The sequence below is a fragment of the Oryctolagus cuniculus genome, chromosome 1 (genome assembly GCF_964237555.1).
Source record: "Oryctolagus cuniculus chromosome 1, mOryCun1.1, whole genome shotgun sequence".
Classification (NCBI taxonomy): Eukaryota; Metazoa; Chordata; class Mammalia; order Lagomorpha; family Leporidae; genus Oryctolagus; species Oryctolagus cuniculus.
The window spans coordinates 33,073,063-33,094,987 of record NC_091432.1 but is presented as its reverse complement, the minus strand read 5'-3'; the positions used below and the strand labels follow the sequence as shown (position 1 = coordinate 33,094,987).

Sequence of the window (21,925 nt, the reverse complement as noted above, 5' to 3'; positions counted from 1 at the left end):
TCATATTCTCAGACATAATTTTTTTTAAGTTTTTAAACATTTGATTGACAGGGAGAGAGTTCCCATATGCTGCTTCACTTGCCAAATGCCCACAGTGAGCAGCACTGGACTGGAACCAGAGCCAGGAGCCTTGAACACAGTGCCGGTCTCCCACATAGAGGACAGAAACCCAGTTATTTGAGGCATCATGGCTGATGTTAGTGGAAGTCAGGAGTCAGAAATGAAACACGGGCACTCGGGTGTGGGAGGTGGGCATTATAACCACTAGAGTAAATGCCAGCTACCCTCCAAAATCATTGGAACTGATGCTGTGTTTTAACGCCACACAAGAAAGTTTGGTGTACTGTAACCACACGAAGAGGGCTGTTCACTTTTGCCATGATGAAAACAGGAATCTTCTGCCTTATTATTTGTTGATGCATGAGATCTTTCTCATTTCTTCATTAGTCTTTACATCAAAAGAAGAAGCCAACGTTTTCATCCGCCGACGCCTCCTGTATAACAGATTTGACTTGGAGCTCTTCACTCCCGGAGACCTAGAAAGGGAGTGCAACGAAGAACTTTGTAATTATGAGGAAGCCAGAGAGATTTTTGTGGACGAAGATAAAACGGTAATTTGGTTGATTATGTTAATGGGCTGGAAACATTAAATCGTACTTAAGAAAGTGGCACTCTCGGCTATTATCTGTTTTATGCTTTACACAAGATCAAGGTTGTGTACCTGTTATCTCTCTCTACTTCTTCAAAATGCTAATTAACCTATTTAGACTTGGCCTTATTCTCCATTAGCTGGGTTTATAGTAATTAGCAAATTATTGAGTATGTTGTGATCCTGTGTTTAATGTTTATTATATATAAAAACAATCATATAGCAGGTGAATTAAGCTTCCAGAAATTATGAGAGTTAGTGCTATGACTCACGCTTCAGTCATTGAAGACTTGGCAATTTCTCCTACCAGTGAACTTACCTCTTTGATTACCCATATTTATATATATATATATTTTTTGACAGGCAGAGTTAGACAGTGAGAGAGAGAGAGAGACAAAGAGAAAGGTCTTCCTTTTCCCGATGGTTCACTCCCCAAATGGCCGCTACGGCCGGCGCACTGCAGCCGGCACGCTGTGCCGATCCGAAGCCAGGAGCCAGGTGCTTCCTCCTCGTCTCCCATGCGGGTGCAGGGCCCAAGCACTTGGGCCATCCTTCATTGCCTTCCCAGGCCACAGCAGAGAGCTGGACTGGAAGAGGAGCAACTGGGACAGAATCCGGCACCCCAACCAGGACTAGAACCCGGGGTGCTGGCGCCGCAGGTGGAGGATTAGCCAAGTGAGCTACGGTGCTGGCCCACCCATATTTATATTTCAAATATTTATTGGCAGTCTATCATGTGCCATGCATTCTGCTGGACACTGAGGATACAACATGTAAATTCACTGTATTGTTTGGATTGTCTGTATAATATCAGGGAAATATTTCCAGAAGTTCCCCTTAAAATATAAGTAAGTCTGTCTGTTGATCCTGACACCGCCTGCACACCAGCATCCCATATCCTGGTTCACGTCCTGGCTTTCCACTTCCAATCCAGCTCCCTGCTAATGCACCTGGAAAAGCAGTAGAAGATGGCCCAAGTGCTTGTGTCCCTGCCACCCGCCTGGGAAGCCTGGCTAGAGTTCCAGGGTCCTGGCTTCAGCCTTGCCCAGCCATGGCCATTTGCAGCCATTTGGGTAGCTAACAAGTGGATGGATTATTTCTAACCCCCACCAGCCCCATCACTCTTTCAAATAAATAAAAAATAAATCCTAAAAAATAAAAAAGAAGAATAGGGGCCAGCATTGTGGTTTAGTGAGTTAAGCTGCCACCTTCGACACCGACATCCCATATGGGCACTGGTTCAAAACCCAGCTGCTCCACTTCCAACCCAATTCCCTGATAATGGACTGAAAAAGGGGTGGAAGATGGCCCAAGTGCTTGGGGCCCTGCACCCATGTAGGAGACCCTGGAAGAAATTCCAGGCTCCTGGCTTCAGCCTGGCACAACCCCAGCCATTGCAGCCATTTGGGGAATGAACCAGCAGATGCAAGATCTCTCTCCCACTCTCTCCCTCTCTCTCTCACTCTGTAACTCTGTCTAAAAAAAAGGCAGCAAAAAAAAAAACTTTAAATAATAATAATAATTATGAGAAGAAGAATAAAAAACAAGTCATACTGTGACTGTTACAGCCTGGCATATTCTTGAAGAATGTTAAGTGACCAAAATTTTTTACTTTAGTGGACTTAATAGCCCCAACTTCTTTTCCCCTTTCTCAAGCATCCTAATTTACTTGCTGATCAATAAGAATCTTCCCATATGAGCTTTATTTTTTTTTATTTATTCATTTGACAGGTAGAGTTATAGACAGTGAGAGAGAGAGACAGGTCTTCCTTCCGTTGGTTCACTCCCAAATGGCTGCCACAGCCGGTGCTGCGCTGATCCGAAGCCAGGAGCCAGGTGCTTCCTCCTGGTCTCCCATGTGAGTGCAGGGGCCCAAGCACTTGGGCCATCTCCACTGCCCTCCCGGGCCATAGCAGAGAGCTGGACTGGGAGAGGATCAACTGGGACTAGAATCCGGCACCCATATGGGATGCCGCTGCAAGGTGGAGAATTAACCAAGTGAGCCATAGCGCCGGCCCCGCCGTGTGTGCTTTAACTGCAGATGATAACAGAACCTTGCTCTTTATTTTTTTTCCGACATTTATTTATTTATTTGAAAGGCAGAGTTACAGAGAGTCAGAGGCAGAGAAAGAGAGAGAGAAAGGCCTTCCATCTGCTGGTTCACCCCCCAAATGGCCAGAGCTGAGCCAATCCAAAGCCAGGAGCTTCTTCCAGGTCCCCTGCATGGGCAGAGGGGCCCAAGCACTTAGGCCATCTTCTACTGCTTTCCCAGGCCATAGCAAGGAGCTGGATTGGAAGAGGAGCAGCTGGGACACAAACCAGCTCCTCTATGGGATGCTGACGCCCGCAGGTGGAGGTTTAGCCCACTACACTATGGCATCGGTCCCCATAACCTCACTTTTTAGTCTTCCATAATTGTGCCCAATCTCCTATTTCCTGTGCCTATTAAAGAAGAAAAGCAAAGAATATACCAGGCTCTTCAAAAAGTTCCTAGAAAATAAATATTATGAAAAAGCTACAGTTGAATTTCAAATGTTTTTACACCAAAATAAACTTATCTTTAATTATATTTTTCATGAATTTTTAAAGCAATCTTGTATGTTGTAGTTGTGCCTGTTGGGAATTTATACTATTTTTCAGAAACCCATTCTCTACTTTTATCCTAGTTTCTGAAAATTTTGCTTCAAGTAGCACTGAAGTTAAGCTGTCTAAGGGATATCTTTCCAAGTCAATAGATACTTTTCAGTGAACTCTCCTGACTGACTGAGGGCCTACCCAACACGGAAAATGCGATAATGGGGCTACAACCTCAACTTCCCCCTCTGAGACATTCACCAAGTGTCTCAAGAGATGTCCCCTGGTACCTGAGTGGGGGCTCCAGTTAGGCAAAGGGAGAAGAGCAGGGTGCAGTTATCAGAGCTGGGACTGGCAGCAATCCCTTAACCCCAGGAAAGCAGAAACAGTGGTGGGTAGTAGTGCTTTAATTAGGGTGAGCCACACCCTTGAGCTTGAGTGTAGTGGTATCCTACCTGCAACCCATGCCAAGACTTTACCATCCCTAGTCTAGGCCATTGGACCCACCATGAAATGATGATAACTCACATAAATGTGAACATCTTCTCTTTTTCTTAGATGACATTTTGGCAGGAATATTCAATTAAAGGACCATCCTTAAAATCAGGTAAGGCAAGAGTGGATAAAATATGATGCTTTTTCTCACCCTCTTTCAATTGTAAGACGTATGAGTTTTATTGTTTGAGTTTGGCTGTTGCTCAACATACATACCTTGTAAATACAAGGAAGATTTCTCAATTATACACTGGGCTATCTGAGAAGGCCACCTTCATCTACTTATACACTGAAAATCAAGTTTGGTGAGATACTAGGGAAATGAGATAATAGGCGTAAAGCTGTCTTAAACAGCTCGGCTAAGTCAAGGCTTGCACAGAGTGGAAGCAGGACTATATTTGTTTCAAGTGGGAAACTATTTTAACTTCTTCCTTTTTTCTATCACAAGTAGATGGGATGGGCCGGCGCCGCAGCTCACTAGGCTAATCCTCCACCAGGTTCTAGTCCCGGTCGGGGCGCCGGATTCTGTCCCGGTTGCCCCTCTTCCAGGCCAGCTCTCTGCTGTGGCCCGGGAGTGCAGTGGAGGATGGCCCAAGTACTTGGGCCCTGCACCCCATGGGAGACCAGGATAAGTACCTGGCTCCTGGCTTCGGATCAGCGCGGTGCGCCGGCCGCGGCGGCCATTGAAGGGTGAACCAACGGCAAAGGAAGACCTTTCTCTCTATCTCTCTCACTGTCCACTCTGCCTGTCAAAAAAAAAAAAAAAAAAAGTAGATGGGATGTTTATGTTTTGTAAATTCAGATTGTTGGGTAGAGTTAATGAATGTTTAGAGAAACAAGGTATTGATCATCTCTCCATATACTGAAGTTTTCTTTTTAATTTATATAATCACTTGTCCACATCTATGGGGTTCACAGCTGTGTTTTTTGGAAGATACATTTATTTATTTGAAAGGCAGAGCAATAGAGAGGGGAAGAGAGAATCTTTCATCCCTTGGTTCATTCCTCAAATGGCTGCAACAGCCCTGTGCTGGGGTGGGGCAAAGACAGGGTCCAGGGCTTTATCCTGGATTCCGACGTCGGTGGCAGAGGGTACTCAAGTACTTGAGCCATCATCTCAGGGTGATTGACACAGCCAGTCAATCCAGTGCTTATCATTTCTTTGTGGTGAAAACACTCAAAATCCTCTCTTCTAGCTGTTTTGAAATATAATAAACTTTTTTTTTTTATTTTTTTACAGGCAGAGTGGATAGTATGAGAGAGAGAGACAGAGAGAAAGGTCTTCCTTTGCCGTTGGTTCACCCTCCAATGGCCGCTGTGGCCAGCGCATCGCGCTGATCCGAAGCCAGGAGCCAGGTGCTTCTCCTGGTATCCCATGTGGGTGCAGGGCCCAAGGAATTGGGCCATCCTCCACTGCACTCCCGGGCCATAGCAGAGAGCTGGCCTGGAAGAGGGGCAACCGGGACAGAATCCGGCGCCCCGACCGGGACTAGAACCCGGTGTGCCAGCGCCACAAGGTGGAGGATTAGCCTAGTGAGCTGCGGCGCCGGCCACAATAAACTTTTGTTTATTATAATTACCAAATCCTAGACCTGAATCCTCCCAGCCAACTGTAATTTTTTAAACATGTATTAGTTTTATTTATTTAGAAGGCAGAGTCACAGAGAGAGAGAGAGTTAGAGACAGAGAGAGGTCTTCCATCTGCTGGTTTACTCCCCAAATGGCTTCCACAGCCCAAGCTGGACCGGACCAAAGTCAGGAGCCAGAAGCTTCTTCCAGGTCTCTCACATAGTTGCAGGGGCCCAAGCACTTGGGCTGTCCTCCACTGCTTTCCCACATGTGTTAGTAGGGACCGGGATTGGAAGTAGAGCAACCTAAACTCGAACCGGCACCCATATGGGATGCCAGCATTGCAGGTAGCGGCTTTACTTGCTGTGCCACAACACTGGCTCCACCAACTGTAATTCTGTACCTGTTAGCTAATCTTTTTCTCTCTCCCACCCCCTCCCCCACCCTACTTTTCTAAGTGATATTTTGCCAATTATTATTCATTTCCTCTTAGGTGGTCCCCTATAGGAGGCTATATTGCACAACTTCACCATGTTTTCTTAATAAATGTATCTTAGTAGTTAATAACAGATTATATCTAGTTGGGCAAAAAAATGTTTATCGCACTTGATGTTGAATATTATCTTTTCAATGTGACCTATTTAAGGTAGATAAAAGAATAAATAACTATAATTAAGGCTTTTAGAAATATCATTTAAATGGTTTTTTAGGTGAATTCTCTAGCACAAAGACTTTAAAGAAATCAGTATAAATGTTGACATGCTTAATAGTGATAGCTATTATATTTATGTTCTCTTAATTGTTTCTCTTAGATAACAGAGAGAAAATCGATGTTATGGGTCTGCTGACTGGATTAATTGCTGCTGGAGTATTTTTAGTTATTTTTGGATTACTTGGTTACTATCTTTGTATTACTAAGTGTAATCAGGAACAATATCCAGGGTAAGTACCAAAGAAAAATACTTAATTCTTTTTTTTAACATTTATTTATTTGGCCGGTGCCGTGGCTCACTAGGCTAATCCTCCGCCTGCGGTGCTGGTACTCCGAATTCTAGTCCCAGTTGGGGCGCCGGATTCTTTTTTTTTTTTTTTTTTTAAATGAGGATTTTTATTTATTTTTTTGACAGGCAGAGTGGACAGTGAGAGAGAGAGACAGAGAGAGAAAGGTCTTCCTTTGCCTTTGGTTCACCCTCCAATGGCCGCCGCTGCAGCCGGCGCACCGCACTGATCCGATGGCAGGAGCCAGGAGCCAGGTGCTTTTCCTGGTCTCCCATGGAGTGCAGGGCCCAAGCACCTGGGCCATCCTCCACTGCACTCCCTGGCCATAGCAGAGAGCTGGCCTGGAAGAGGGGCAACCGGGATAGAATCCGGCGCCCCGACCGGGACTAGAACCCGGTGTGCCGGCGCCGCAAGGTGGAGGATTAGCCTATTGAGCCACGGCGCCGGCCGGGGCGCCGGATTCTATCCCGGTTGCTCCTCTTCCAGTCCAGCTCTCTGCTGTGGCCCGGGAAGGCAGTGGAGGATGGCCCAAGTGCTTGGGCCCTGCACCTGCATGGGAGACCAGGAAAAATACCTGGCTCCTGGCTTCAGATCGGCGCAGCGCCAGCCGTAGCGGCCATTTGAGGGGTGAACCAACGGAAAAGGAAGACCTTTCTCTCTGTCTCTCTCTCTCTCACTGTCTAACTGCCTGTCAAAAAAAAAAAACATAAAAAACAAAAAAAAATTATTTATTTATTTGAAAGGCAGAGTTACAGAGAGGCAGAGAGAAAGAAAGGTCTTCCACCTGCTGGTTCACTCCCCAGATGGCCACAGCAGCCGGAGCTGCACAGATCCAAAGCCAGGGGCCTAGAGCTTCTTCCAGGTCTCCCATGAGGGTCCAGGGGCCCAAGGACTTGGGCCATCATCTATTGCTTTCCCAGGCCATAGCAGAGAACTGGATTGGAAGTGGAGCAGCCAGGACTCGAACTGGCACCCACATGGGATGCCGGCAATGCAGGTGGCGGCTTTACCCACCATGCCCCAGCGCTGGCCCCCTTAATTCATTATTGCATGTTCTGTGTTGTTATTTCAATGTGTCAATCAAATGGCTTCTTATTTTTTTAAGTAAAGCTTTTATGTTGGAATAATTTGAGATATAGTGGAAAAGTTGCACAGATAGTTCCGTCTTCCCAGTTTCCCCCATTATTGACATTTTACTTCTTTTTAAAAAAAGACTTATTTATTTATTTGAAAGGCAGAGTTACAGAGAGGCAGAAGCAGAGAGGTTTTTTTTTGTTTTGTTTTTTGTTTTTTTTTTGTTTGTTTTTTGTTTTTTTTGACAGGCAGAGTTAGACAGTGAGAGAGAGAGAGAGAGAGAGACAGAAAGGTCTTCCTTCCGTTGGTTCATTCCCCAAATGGCCGCTATGGCCGGTGCACCGCATCGATCTGAAGCCAGGAGCCAGGTGCATTGTGGCACAGTGCCCACATCCCATGTCAGAGTGCCTGGGATCAAGTCCCACCTCCACTTCCCGGCTGGCCTCCTGCTGATGTGCTAAGAAAATGGCAGCTGATGGCTGCACTGCTTGGGTCTCTGCCAGCACGTGGGAGGCCTGAATGGAGTTCTGTCTTTCACCTCTCGGCCAAATGCCCATCCCTAAAAAGAAACTTCTATGTGTGTGTATTTGAGTGTGCATCAGTGAAATCAGAAAATATCAAAGCTATTTTTCTCTAAAATCTAGGAAAAGTATTTTCTCTTAAAGAACGTGTGAAGTCAGTCATTTCATTTCATCTGCTGTGAATCACCTAAAAATCATTTCCATTGCCAAGAAAGCACACAAAAATATATTAATAGTGTGATTAGACTCCTTAACGAAATTTTTATCCTATTTTGTTCTTACAAAAATAATACAAGCATTTTAAAAATATTCAAATATTAAAGATATACTATCAAAATGAAAATCCCAATATCTTACTTTTTAGAAATAATCACTATTATAAGTTTGACATATATAACTACAGATTTCTTTCTATGCACATACTAATCTATTTTATGTTTTAAAAAGAACAATGCTGTGTGACCAATCTCCAGCTTTCCCACTCTTTCATCTTGCAAAAGGAAAGCTCTCTACTCAATAAACAAACAACTCACTCTCCTCTCCCCTGCAGCTTAGAAACCAACATTCTACTTTCTGTCTCTGAATTTTACTACTGTGGAAGCTCTAACAAGTGGAATCTTACAGTATTTGTCTATTTTTTTTTACTTGCTTATCTAGTGCAGTGCTTTTATTTTTATTTATTTATTTGAGAGGCTGAGAGACACAGATGGAGAACTCCCACCCGTGGGTTCACTCCCCAAATGTCAACAATGGCTGGGCTGGGTTGAAACTGAAGCTGGGAGCCAGGAACACAATCCAGGTTTCCCACATTGGTGGCAGTACTTCTAGTTCTTGAGAAAGTTTCTTCAAAAAATTTTATTGCAGCATTTTATTTGCATTTGCTAGTGTAATTTTGGATACTAAAATGTAGTAAGATGTGATTCCTTTCTAAAATAAATTAGTCTTATCCTGTTGCTGGTTCTGGCAAAGACCAAGGCATATTCTCCCATCTCAGGTACATGTATTGTGGTTAAGTATGTGAGCTCTGGGGCCAGACTGCCTGGGTTCAAATCCTTGGTACACCACTACCATTTGACTTTGGACATGTTGGGCAGGCGTCGTGGTACAACAGGCTAATGAAACGGCTGCATGAGATGCCTACATGCCATTTTGGAGTGCCTAGTTCAGGTTCTGGCTATTCTGTTTCCATTCCAGCTTCCTATTAATGGGCATCCTGGGAGGCAGTAAATGATGGCCCACGTTCTTGAGTCCTTGCCACCCACATAGGAGACCCAGATGCAGTTTCGGGCTCTTAGCTTCGAGCTGGCCCAGTCCCAGTTGTTGTAGGCATTTAGGAATGAAGTAGCAGATGGAAAATTCCCTTCCTATCTGTCACTCTGCCTTTCAAATAAATATATAAACATTGAAATGAAAACTTTGAACATGTTACTTAAATGCATACTCTGCCTCAGTTTCCCCATAAGCAAACTGAGAAAAATAATCAGAACCATTACATTACAGGGTACCATTTACCTGACCTACAGGGTGAATGGTGCCCTCTGGTATGATGCAATGTGGTAGCCTAAATAATAACTGTGTATGTCTCATGGGAATTGTGAAGTTTAAGTGATATAATACACATAAAGTGGTTAAAGTAGTGCTTGGTTTGTAGCAAGTACCTAGCAGATGTTAGCTACTATTGATTTGCAAGACAGGATTTTTCTAAATGCTTACAAAAGAATGTGTATGCCTTCCCATCCAGTGGTTATGTCTCTTTAAAAAACACCTGGGTTGAGAATAGGCTGCAGGTTGTTCATAGAGAATTAAAAGTTCATAGAGAATTAAAAGTCAGAAGATAGTATATTGCAAATAAGTTATTTTCTTTTTTTTTTTTTAAGATTTATTTACTTATTTGAAAGGCAGAGTTACAGAGAGGCAGAGACAGAGGGGGAGGGGGTCTTCCATTCGCTGGTTCACTCCCCAAATGGCTGCAATGGCAAGAGCTGCGCTGAGCTGAAGCCAGGAGCCAGGAGCTTCTTCCGGATCTCCCACATGGGTGCAGGAGCCCAAGGACCTGGGCCATCTTCCACTGCTTTCCCAGGCCACAGCAGAGAGCTGAATTGGAAGTGGAGCAGCTGGGATTTGAACTGGCACCCATATGGGATGCCGGCACTGCAGGCTGTGGCTTTACCTGCTATGCCACAGCACAGGCCCCATTAAGTTATTTTCAAATTTGGTAGATATGCAAACATTTTATTTGGCCTATGAAAACTTCCTTCTCCCCAGTTATGACTGTCTTCCCTACTACCTGTTGTTGCTAATCATATACTTAATTTTACAAAGAATAAAGGACTTAACCTGACGTTTCTCCAAAGTAGATATGCAAATGGCCAACAAGTACCTGAAAAGATGGTCAGCATCATTACTTGTGAGGGAAATGCCAAGCAAATCAGAGCCACAATGAGACACCACTTCCTACCTACTAGAATAGCTGTAATAATGACTTTTTAACATAGTAAGTATTAGTGAGCTTATGACAAGATTGGGACCTCATATGAAGTTGCAAAGAGAATGTAAAATAGTGCAGCTGCTCTGGAAAGCAGTTTGACAGTTCCTCAGAAAGTTCAAGATAGAATTACCACATAACCTGGCAATTCTACTTCTGGGTGTAAATCCAAAGGAATTGAAAACAGAGACTCAGACAGATAGGCGTATACCAATTTTATATCAACATTATTAACAAAGGCCAACATGGTGGATGGAAACAACTCCAGTGTCCAGCAACAGAAGAATTTTCAGCCATAAAGAGGAATGTGGTTCTGATCCATGCTTCGACATGGGTGAATCTTGATAACCTACCAAATGAAAGAAGTCAGACACAAAAGGACAAGTGTTGCATGGTTGTGCTCACATGTACAACATGCAAATTCAAAGAGGAAAAGTAGATTAGAGGTTCCTTTTGGCTGGGAAGAGGAAGTGTCTTATTCCATTTGTGCTGCTGTAATAGAATACCTGGAACTTGGCAATTAAAAAAAAAAAATAGAAGTTTCTTTCTCATGTTCTGGAGGCTGGGAAGTCCAGGATCAGGGCGCCAACAGAGTTTAATGCCTGGGAGGACCCAGTGTCCACTCTCAAGATGGCACCCGCAATGCTACATCCTCTGCAAGAGAGAAACCCTGTTCTTGAAAGGCCCTTGTACAGCAGCGTTCATCCATTCTTAAGGGCAGCATCCTCCCAGAAGGCCCCACCTCCCAACACTGTTGCACTGACAATTAAGTTTCAACATGAGTTATGGAGAGGACAGAAATATTCAAAGCATAGCAGAAGTAATGGGGAGTTATAAATACAGAGTTTCTGCTTAGGGTGATGAAAGGGTTATGAAAATAGTGGAAATGGTTAGACAGCATGAATGTAATTTTTTAAAGATTTATTTATTTATTTGAGAGGCAGAGTTGCAGAGAGAGGGAGAGACAGAGAGAGAGGTCTTCCATCTGCTGGTTCACTCCCCAAATGGCCGCAGCAGCCGAAGCTGGGCCAATTCAAAGCCAGGAGCCAGGAGCTTCTTCCGGGTCTTCCACGTGGGTGCAGGGGCCCAAGCACTTAGGCTATCTTCCACTGCCTCCCCAGGCACATTAGCAGGAAGCTGGTTAAGAAGTGGAGCAGCTGGGACTCAAACAAGTATCCATAGGGATGCCGGCGCTGCAGGTGGAGGCTTAACGTACTACACCAGAGCGCCAGCCCCATGAATGTAATTAATACTGCTAAATTGTCTACTTAAAAAAGGTTAAAAACGGGGGTGGGCATTTGGGACACTCACATCCCATATCGAAGTGCCTTGAGTTTGAGTCCTGGCTCCGCTCCCAACTCCAGCTTCCTGTTAATGTACACCCTAGGAGATAGCAGGTGATGATGGTTCAAGTGGTTGGGTACTTGCCTCCCACATAGTGGACCCAGATTGAGTTCCTGGCACCTGGTTTTGGCCTGGCACAGCCTTCACTATTGCAGGCATTTGGGGAATGTAAAAACAGGTGATCTCTCTCTCTCTCTCTCTCTCTCTCTCTCTCTCCTCTCTGCCTTTCAACTAAGTTAAATAAATAAATTTTAAGTGGTAAATTTTGCTACATGTAGCATATGTGTGTGTATTACCTCCTCCATTTTTTTTTCTAAATAGAAAAAAAGAAAGGGTAATAGTTTAAGGCAACAGATGTGGAATTAGTATTCTCCTATTGGAGAATAAAAGTTGAAGTCAAGGAAACAGAGCAGTTCTATATGAAAAGACAGAAGGGATAGGCATAGGCAGAGCCTTTAAGGCTACCCACAGTAACAGCACAGAAGAAAGAGGGGAGAATGGCAAAAATAAATCCCAACCTAGCTCTTTTGCTGAATTCTTGGAAAACTCCCTAAGACCCACAGGCGTACACTAAGGAGTTTGTAAATCCTGTCAAAAATTGAGACATAAGAGAAAGTCAGGAAGAATTTGTTCAATTTTTAAGCACTGTCGTTGAAAAGCCTCTATTAACTTCCTTTATTTAATAGGTAGGAAATGAGCAAGATGTTTTCATTTTCTAGAACTTTGAACTAAGATTTTTTTGAATGTGTCTTTCCCCAAGATGGAGGGAGCCATAAGATAAATGAAGAAACTGGCAAAAACTTGTCTTTGGAGATTCTTCTTGCCTGTCATTTTTCCTTCTTTTCTACCTCATTCATAACATTTTCTCCCAAAAAAGTTCCTGTATGTCCTGTTTAACAATTTTCACTCGAAGTGTGTGAGGGTCCTCACGATTGACATTTTCTTCTCTTTTCTCCCGGACTTTCATTTTTCTACTTTCTGCACCATTGTGTCATCTTTGTTCTTTAAGATTGATTTCTTTCATTTGAAAAGCGTAGTGACAGAGAAAGAGGGCAAGACGAGGAGGGAGATCTTTCATCTGTTGGTTTACTCCCCCAAATGGCTGCAACAGCCAAGTTTTGTCAGCGACCCAAGTACTTGAGCCATCATCTGCTGCTGCCAGATGCGTTAGTAAGAAACTGAATCAGGGGCCGGTGCTGTGGCGTAGCGGGTAAAGCCGCTGCCTGCAGTGCTGGTATCCCATGTGGGCGCTGGTTCAAGTTCCCACTGCTCCACTTCCCATCAGGCTCTCTGCTATGGCCTGGGAAAGCAGAAGATGGCCCATGTCCTTGGGCCCCTGCACCTGCATGGGAGACCTGGAAGAGGCTCTTGGCTCAAAGATCGACCCAGCTCCGGCTGTTGCAGCCATCTGGGGAGTGAAACAGCGGATGGAAGACTTTCTCTCTCTCCCTCTCTCTCTCTCTCTCTCTCTCTCTGCCTCTGCCTCTGCCTCTCTGTAACTCTGCCTTTCAAATAAGTAAATAAATCTTAAAGAAAAAAGAAACTGGATCAGAAGCAAAGGAGCCAGGACTTAAACTGGTGCTCTGTTATGGGATGCCAGCATCCCAAATAGTGACTTAACCTACTGCCCCACAACACCCACCCACCACTGTGTCTTCTCATCTTCCGCCATTCCTCCCCTCAACACTCCTAGCCTCTTTTCTGCATGAGGGTAGAAGATCTCAAAGATAAAGAGGGCAAAGTGGTGCCCTGAGTAAGGCCTGTCTCCTGGGGATGTTGGCATAAAATTTCAAATCCTGTGTGGCCCTTATTTTGTAAGATTAGTGACATTTAATGTCAGCACTTGCAAAGCTGTGGGGTTCACAGGTTATTTTTCTGTCTGTCCTCTGACTTTCACCCTCACAGCGAAGCTTTGAGTTTCAGTGAACATTCCAAATGAGGTTTACTAGCTCTTCTCCTATTTTGAAATCGACTTTTCAATACTTACTACTTTTCATCTAATGCTCCAAGAAATTCTTCCAGCAGAGTTATTTGTTCTCTTGATGTTTCAAGTCTGATAGACAGAGGTGGGGAGAGAATATTTAAGAAAGAAAAGAGTTAAAAAACAAGATCACTGTCAGAACAGTGATTGCCCTGGAGAAACCTGCCAAGAAGTGGAACTAAGGTCTTTTCATTTCTTACTTCCTATATTTTGTGGAAGCAAGTAGACATAATATAATGCTATGAATTTGAGATGATATTAGTGAATATTTTCTGATTTCAATCAAGTAAGAGATATAATGACACTACAAAAAGTACATAGAAAATAAAATTAAAGGATAAGGTTCTCTTGGTACAGAAAAAATTGGAATTCCTGCAGTTTTTTTTTTAAATAATGTGCATTTTCATGAACTTTTTGAAAACCCCTTGTATGATGTGTAAGAAAACACCCCACACATGTTTAATGACTGGTGTATTATTTCTGCATATTAAATGGTGAAAGCCAACATGGAAAACTGTATTTAGTCAAAGAAAATGTCTGTCTCTCTGGTTCCCTACAAGGCAGCAAACAGCACTTTGTGTAGCTGAGCAAATGAGTGGGGGCTGGGAACACATTCCAGACTCCTGGCCCAGGATGAGTGACGTGGAGCCCTCTAAGGAAGCTGTGCTCACTCAGTCACCTCCAGTTCCTACAGTTACACAGACCTGTGGCTTTGCTTTTCTGTCTGCCATTTTTCTTTCCTTGCCTCCAACTTCAGATCTCATTATTACCTTGCCCAAAATGGTTCAAGAGGCAAATTGGCTGATTTAGTTTGGAAAGGTTTATAGTATTTTGGGTCTGTTAAAGTAACTCTTGGTGGGAAGGATGGGATAAAAAATTAATTAATTTATATATAACATATATTAATTTATATGTATTATATAATATATTAATATATATTAATTTTTATCCCATCCTTCCCACCAAGAGTATATATATATTTATTTATTTATTCATTTATATATATTTGAGAGGCAGAGAGATGAGAGAGCATTGCCCTCCACTGCTTCACTTCTCAAATGCCTGCAACACCCCAGTTAGGCCATGGCTAAAGCCAGGAGCCAAGAATGCATTCTAGTTCTCACATGTGGGTGTCAGGAACCAAATTGCTTGAGCCATCACCTACTGCTTCCCAAGACCTGCATTAGCAGGAGACTGGAACCCGGAGCGCGGCTGGGAATCGAACCCAGGCACTCAAATGGGAGGAGGATGTCTTAATGAGCATTCTAACTGCTAAGCTAAACATTTGCCTCAGAATGTGGTGAATGTTGACTATGGGTTGGGACATACCTGTGAGTTTTAATTATTTCATCAGCCATAAGCATAGAAACTTTATAAACAGCCGAGTACACAGTCAGAACATCAATTTATTAATATGTAAGTTATGATTTAAAGTTCATAAGTGAAGGAGAAACCACAGGTTTTAAACACCAGACCTTGTTTTGTTTCAACTTTCATGTTAGGACATGAACTAAGCCATATTTTTTTAAAACAATTATTAGGCTTACATAGTGGAGAGGAGGAAAGACAATATTTTAAGAAAGGGAACAATACCATTGAAAGCAGAGAAAGGCCTGGGAATTCACTGTGCATAGAAGGGCATAAAGAAGGTGCCTTGGCAAGAGCAGAGAGCTATAAAAACCTAAGGTGAGGCCAGCGTAAGGGAGGGCTTGAGAAGACGCACTGGAGCACTGCAGAGCTTGGGTCAGTGGGAAGTGGGCCGCAGGTTAGACTTTTTTTTTTTTTTTTTAAGATTTATTTATTTATTTGAAAGGCAGAGTTAGAGAGGCAGAGGCAGAAGCAGAGAGAAAGAGAGGTCTTCCATCCACTGGTTCACTCCCCAGATGGCTGCAACAGCCAGAGCTGCACTGATCCGAAGCCAGGAGCCAGGAGCTTCTTCTGGCCTGTCCCAGGTTAGACTTTTGAGCAGAGTCACATGATGGAAGGACTGCTGGGGAGGCTGGGCCAGGCAGCAGGCCTGTAGGAGCCGACAGAAACCTGAGATAGGCATCTGCGGGTAAGATTGTCTCTGTGGCATCTATCTTCTCGGCTGGTGGTTTGCACCCTTCAGCAAAGCTGGAATTTGGTTTCATATCATACTTTAATAAACTTTTTTTCTAAGATTTATTTTTATTTATTTGAAAGAATTACAGAGAGAGAGAGAGAGAGAGAGAGATCTTCCATCTGCTGATTCACTCCCCAAATGGCTGCAACCACTAGGGCTGGGCTAGGCTGAAGCCAGGAGCTAAAAGCCAGGACTTCATCCAGGTCTCCTACATGGACAGCAGTGGCCCAAACATTTCTGCTCCTTTCCCAGGTGCATTAGCAGGGAGCTGGATTGGAAGTGGAGCAGCTGGGACACAAACCAGTGCCTATATGGGACGCCAGTGTCACAGGCGGCAAGCTTAACCTGTTATGCAACAACGCGGGCCCTTGAGAAAATTTTAATGCAGGAGAAAAGGAAATTCAGCTTTTTTTAGTCTTTAGGACAGCATGCCAGGCACTTCAAGGGGAGGAAACTGAAGTCATTTGTCCTTGGTCCCACAGCTATGAAATGATACGATCAAGCCTCAAACCCGTGTCTCACTTCAGTGTTCTTGGTCTCTACAAAGACGCTTTTAGAGTCTGTGGGTAAAATAAATCTCTTACATTAATACATGGGATTCAACATTTATCAAAATAGTCATGCTTTAATGTTGCCATTTTAACCCAAGACTGCTGACTTTCCATTTCCTAAATACTGTCTCTCTGTTTAGTTCTTCAGCCGTCTACGTAAGGAGGAGCAGGCACGCTCCCTCCATCATTTTCAGAAGACCCGAGGAGGCTGCCTTATCTCCATCGCCGTCTTCTGCCGAGGACACTGGGTTACCTTCTTACGAACAGGCGGTGGCACTGACCAGAAAGCAGAACGTTTCACCACCGCCACCATATCCTGGGTCACCAAAGGCTTTTAGGGTTTTTAAAAAGTCTATGTCACTTCCATCTCACTAAGCTCACCTTGCCATCTTGGTAGAAGAAACTCACGGTATTTGAATGGTTTGTTCTCCCTGAACCAAAATAAATAAATAAATAAGCATTGGCAAGGAATAAAGGAGGCATCAGCTATGTACTACACTAAAGAAGTTCTGTCTGCATCTTGGACCTGAACTTGATCATTATCAGCTTTGATAAAAGACTTTTATGCCATATTCTTGCAGTTCAGAAGAAAGCACTTTTTTTGTATTGTTTATCTTAATGGTTCAGAAAAATCTCTGTGATAGCATAGTTAGAATTAGTGAACTCTTAGTAACTTTTGTATAGAAAAATGTTATAGATCCCATGTGTTGAATATTTAAAAAGTAGAATTTCTATTCATTAGATTATCCCAAGTTAGGATATTGGACCCAGTCATTATTAAGATTTCCTTTCTGTTGGAAATACTTACAGATTTTGACATTTCAATGTAAAATTGTGGCTTTAATATAACCACTTGGTTTATAAATTATGACACAGCATTTACCATATTTTATCCTAAACTTTTGCTACCAGTCATGTTACATTATGGGGAGTGGTGAAGTGAGTAGCTTTCTTTTTCTGAAAAATACTGTTTGATATGAAGGTGGTTGTTCACAGGGTACAGGGTTGCAATGGCAAAGATATGCAAGGGTTGCTAAGTTAGCAAGTGAGTAATAGTCCTCCAATCTAGGAGTGACTAGTACTTTATAAAACTGCCCATGTTATTCATGAGTAGATCTTCATTGCTAAATTATCAACATATTAAAAATATTTCAGAAAGTTCAAGGAAAATGGCATTAAACAATAAGTTTCGTTTGGCTCAATTAATTTGAAGTCCATGCATAGTTTGTTCCTAATCTGTGCTTCCCATTAACTTTTTAAAAATCCCTTGTATATAACTAAATACAACTACTTATCTTAAAATTTGTTGAACTGCATAAATAATAGCTTGAGAATATGGAAAAAGTAATTTGCCTTTCTGTTATTAAAATAATATTGTTGAAAGTTACCAACAACCCCTTGCATCTCTTAATATTTCTGAACAGAAAAGAAAAACGCCATAAATAGCTGTCTTGAACCATACTTTGTCTATTTTTTTAATCATTTATATGACCAGTTTTTCCTTATCAAGATAGCATAATATAAGCCATAAACCTCTGGAGTAAGTACATGTTCACAAATTTATATGGATGAGTATGTATGTATATATGTATAAATTTGTTTTTGTTTTTACAGGAGCTCAAAAAATAATATACTCCTAAAAACTAGAGTAGAAAATTCTGTTGTGCTTTTGCCAGGCATTGCATTTTCTTTTATTAGAGATCACTTATCGAATGTTATTTTGTTTTATAATTACAGAGATGAGACTGCAAACCCAAATGCATTTGATAACTCCTTCCTAATTAAATGTATAGAAAAGATGTACTGGGTGGGCAGTTAGCCTGGTGGTTAAGGTGCCAGTTAAGACGTTCGCATCCCATACTGGAGTACCTGGGTTTGAAGCCTGGCTATGGCTCTTACTCAACCTCCCCTATAATGCAGACCCTGGAAAGCAGCAGTAAAGGCTCAAATAATTGGGTTCCTGCCACCCATGTGAGAGACTTGAACTCACCCCCAGCTTCAGCCCAGCTCAGCCCCAGCCCTTGCAGACATTTGGGGAGTGAACCAGCAGATGAGAGCTTCTTGCTGTTTTGTTGTTGTTTAATCTTTCTCTCTAATAAATTAAAAAAGAAGAAAGTATACATCTTATTACAGGACATGTGTGAGTGCATGTCTCTCTTTTAGGACTGCATGATCTTGAGACAGGTAAAAGTAAGACCTTTACTTGTTAAAAACTGCTTCAGACTACCTGTTTAGATTCCCAGAGTCTTTGGTTGTCACAAAGACATCATCTGGCAACACTGAGATTTAATTAGGAAAAGCTGGATTTCTTTAGAGCCACCCACAGTACCTATAAAAATCTATTTGTCATATCTTGGCTTTACATCAAGCACTTTCATTTTTGCACTTTGCACTTATTTTAATACTAGTTAAAAGGTTACAGGCAAAGTCTGCTTTGCCCACTCTGTAATAATCAGGATAAGACAAAGAAGGACAACTTGCCCAAAATCTAACAGGTTGGTGAGAGTCCAGTTTAGAATGAATGAACACATTTTTCTAGTCCCATCTTGTGCCTTTGAAAGTTACATTGCCTCAAATTAATCTTGTTACTTAATTCCAAGTCTGTGATAGAAATTTGCAAGTATTTCTCATGTATACATACATGTGTATATGTACATATATCACATATCTGGATATGTATTCTCACTCATATGTGAGACATTCTTAAGATAAATAGAAATATACAATACGTGTGTGCCTAAACTGAACTAGAATTTTAAGCATAGATGCATTCATTTACTTCTATTGACTTCCAGAAGTCTAACTGTAAAGCTAGCTTCAGAACCTGTGTAACCCCACTCTGCCCCAGCAGATTTGTCATCTGCCATAATTTAGTGTAAACTTGAATGAATCTAGAACTTGTCAATATTATTAAATCATTGGCATTTATAGAGCATCAAATGCTGAGATCCTAATACATATAGAAAATGTGATAAACCCATTAATGACCAATGCTCACACTAAATGAAAGGAAAGTATCTTAATACAAAATCACTGATATGTATTTCTATCTCACCTTTTTCTATTCCTATTTGGAGTTTTGTTTGAGTGCTGTGTTTTGTTTGTGTTTCTTGCTCAGGCTGGTGATTAGATTTAACCATTTACCACTGACCTGAGATTTTATATTTGTATATAAGTAGTTAGGAAATGAATGGAAGATAAGTATAACAGGCAAGTTGGACTTGGTACTACACGGTAATTACACGTGGTAACACCTTCACTAATTAGATAATTCTACCTAGAAAATTTTCTTCTGGCCAATGAAGAAAAAAAAATTAGAGAGCACAAACTCTGTGTGAAAGTTTTGCATCTGAGAAGGAGAAAACTTAGAACAATTAGAAGCCAGAGAGCAGGAGTGGGGAACATATAGCCCATGATCCACATAAGGCCCGTGAAATTGTTCAGTCTGGCAATGCTAAGGAAACTGCTGGTGGGACTCAAAAGGCATTAAATTGGGACAGGCACCATAGCGCAATGGTTTAAGCCATGGTCTGTAGTGTCAGCATCCCGTATGGATGCTGGTTTGGGTGCTGGTTTGAATCCTGGCTGCTCCACTTCCAATCCAGCTCTCTGCTAATGTACCTGGGAAGGCAGTGGAAGATGCCCAAGTGCTTGGGCCTCTGCCCCCATGTGGGAGATCTCTCTCAGTCTCTTCTTCTGTAACTCTGCCTTTCAAATATATAAATAAATCATAAAAATTGTTTCAATAAATCTATAGCAGGCCAATTCTTTTTAAAGATTTATTTATTTGAGAGGTAGAGTTAACAGAGAGAGGTCGGGACACAGAGAGAGGTCTTCCATCTGTTGGTTCACTCCCCAGATGGCCGCAATGGACAGATCTAAGCCAACCCAAAGCCAAGAGCCAGGATCTTCTTCAGGTCTCCCTCGTGGGTGCAGGGGCCTAAGCACTTGGGCCATCTTCTACTGCTTTCCCAGGCCATTGCAGAGAGCTGGATGGGAAAAGGAGCAGCAGGCACATGAACCAGCACCCAGATGGGATCCAGGTGCCACAGGCAGAGGCTTAGCCTACTATGTCACAGCGTTGGCCCCTACAGGCCAATTTTTAAGTGAATAATTTTGTACAGCCCATGAATGATGATAGAAATATCCAAATGATTTTTAGCAGTAAAAAGGTTCCCCCCAGAGCAACAGAGTGTTGTTGTTCTTCCATGTTTTTGGTTTTCTGTTTACCTCTAAAATTCTTTTTTTCTTTTTAAATAACAGTATTTTATTTAAATATTTTTTATTTTTGTCTGAAAGATAGAGTTACTGAGAGAAAAAGAGAGAGAGAAAACTTCCATCTGCTGGCTCACTCCCCAAATGGCTGCAATGCCCAGGGATGGGCCGGTCTGAAGCCAGGAGCCAGGAGCTTCTTCCAGGTATCCCATGTTGGTGCAGGGTCCCAAGCACTTGGGCCATGCTCCACTGCTTTCCCAGGTGCATTAGCAGGGAGCTGGATTGGAAGTGGAGCAGCCGGGACTCAAACTGGCACCCATATGGGATGCTGGCTTCGCAGGTGGCAGCTTTATCCACTACACCACAGTGCCAGCCCCTGCCTCTAAGATTCTAATCAACTTTTTCCTGTTTTTCAGGTAATTTGTGTGAATACTTTTCCTAAATGCTAAAAGATCTGCTAGTATATTGAAAGCTCACTTTCATGTTGTTTATGTTTTAAGTGAATGTGAATTAAATTTTTGTTAGTTAATGGCTTGATTTGAAATGTTATATATGGCATTTATGTTATTAGAGAAATGTCTAACATTTCTGTAGTTTTTAAAGATTAATTAAGTTCTTTTGTAGATGCTACCTACTTTAGCATTTTGGAACACCGACAACATATGTTGATGCCTTCAATCTTCTGTATTATGTGTTTCCTCGAACTTTGTATTAAAAACTTTTTCCTAATGGTTTAGAAGTTTAAGGTAATCTAGCTCAAATATATCAGTATTTTCATTATTTAGGAAAAACAACCAGTTTTCAAATGGATATTTTCCTAAAATCTAATTGTGGTTTTATTTTAATGAGTTTCTTATGATATACACTTTTTATATATGTAAATAAACTTTATACTAAGTAAATATTTATTGCTTGCTTCAATTAAACATTATTTTTCCTCATAATGACATATAATGACAAGTGCAACTATATGAATTAAATCTGAACAATACATCCCATGTTTTCCCAGCAACATTTATAGTATGGTGTGGCTATGTATCTTTCACCCACTGGGGCTAGCATTCTATTTAAACAATTTAGTTGCACTTGTGAAAGTGTTATTTTCTTTAATACAGCTTTTATTTGAGGCAAACATAATATATTACTCCTTAGAATTGTTTATTTTGTGATCCATAGCTATCCATAATTTAAAAAAACAGAAGAAAATATAGTACTATTATACTAAGTTATAGGAATAAGGTATTACTTCCACATTAATAAAAACACACTGGGGCTGGTACTATGGCACAGCAGGTTAAGCTGCCGCCTGTGAAGCTGGCATCCCATATGGGTGCTGGTTTGAGTCCTGGCTGATCCACTTCCAG

At 42.1% G+C, this 21,925-nt stretch overlaps 1 protein-coding gene across 2 annotated transcripts in view; it reads left to right on the top strand.

The window, feature by feature from the left end:
- Positions 1-21,463, top strand: part of PRRG4 (proline rich and Gla domain 4) — a 33,295-nt gene extending 11,832 nt beyond the window's left edge. For both annotated transcript variants that reach the window (XM_008269504.4, XM_002709034.5), the window contains exons 3-6: positions 448-611; positions 3,782-3,830; positions 6,100-6,229; positions 16,487-21,463. In XM_008269504.4, coding sequence (XP_008267726.1) covers positions 448-611; positions 3,782-3,830; positions 6,100-6,229; positions 16,487-16,721 — 578 coding nt within the window. In that variant the 3' untranslated portion in view covers positions 16,722-21,463. The remainder of the gene's footprint in view (positions 1-447; positions 612-3,781; positions 3,831-6,099; positions 6,230-16,486) is intronic.
- The last annotated feature ends 462 nt before the right edge of the window (positions 21,464-21,925 follow it).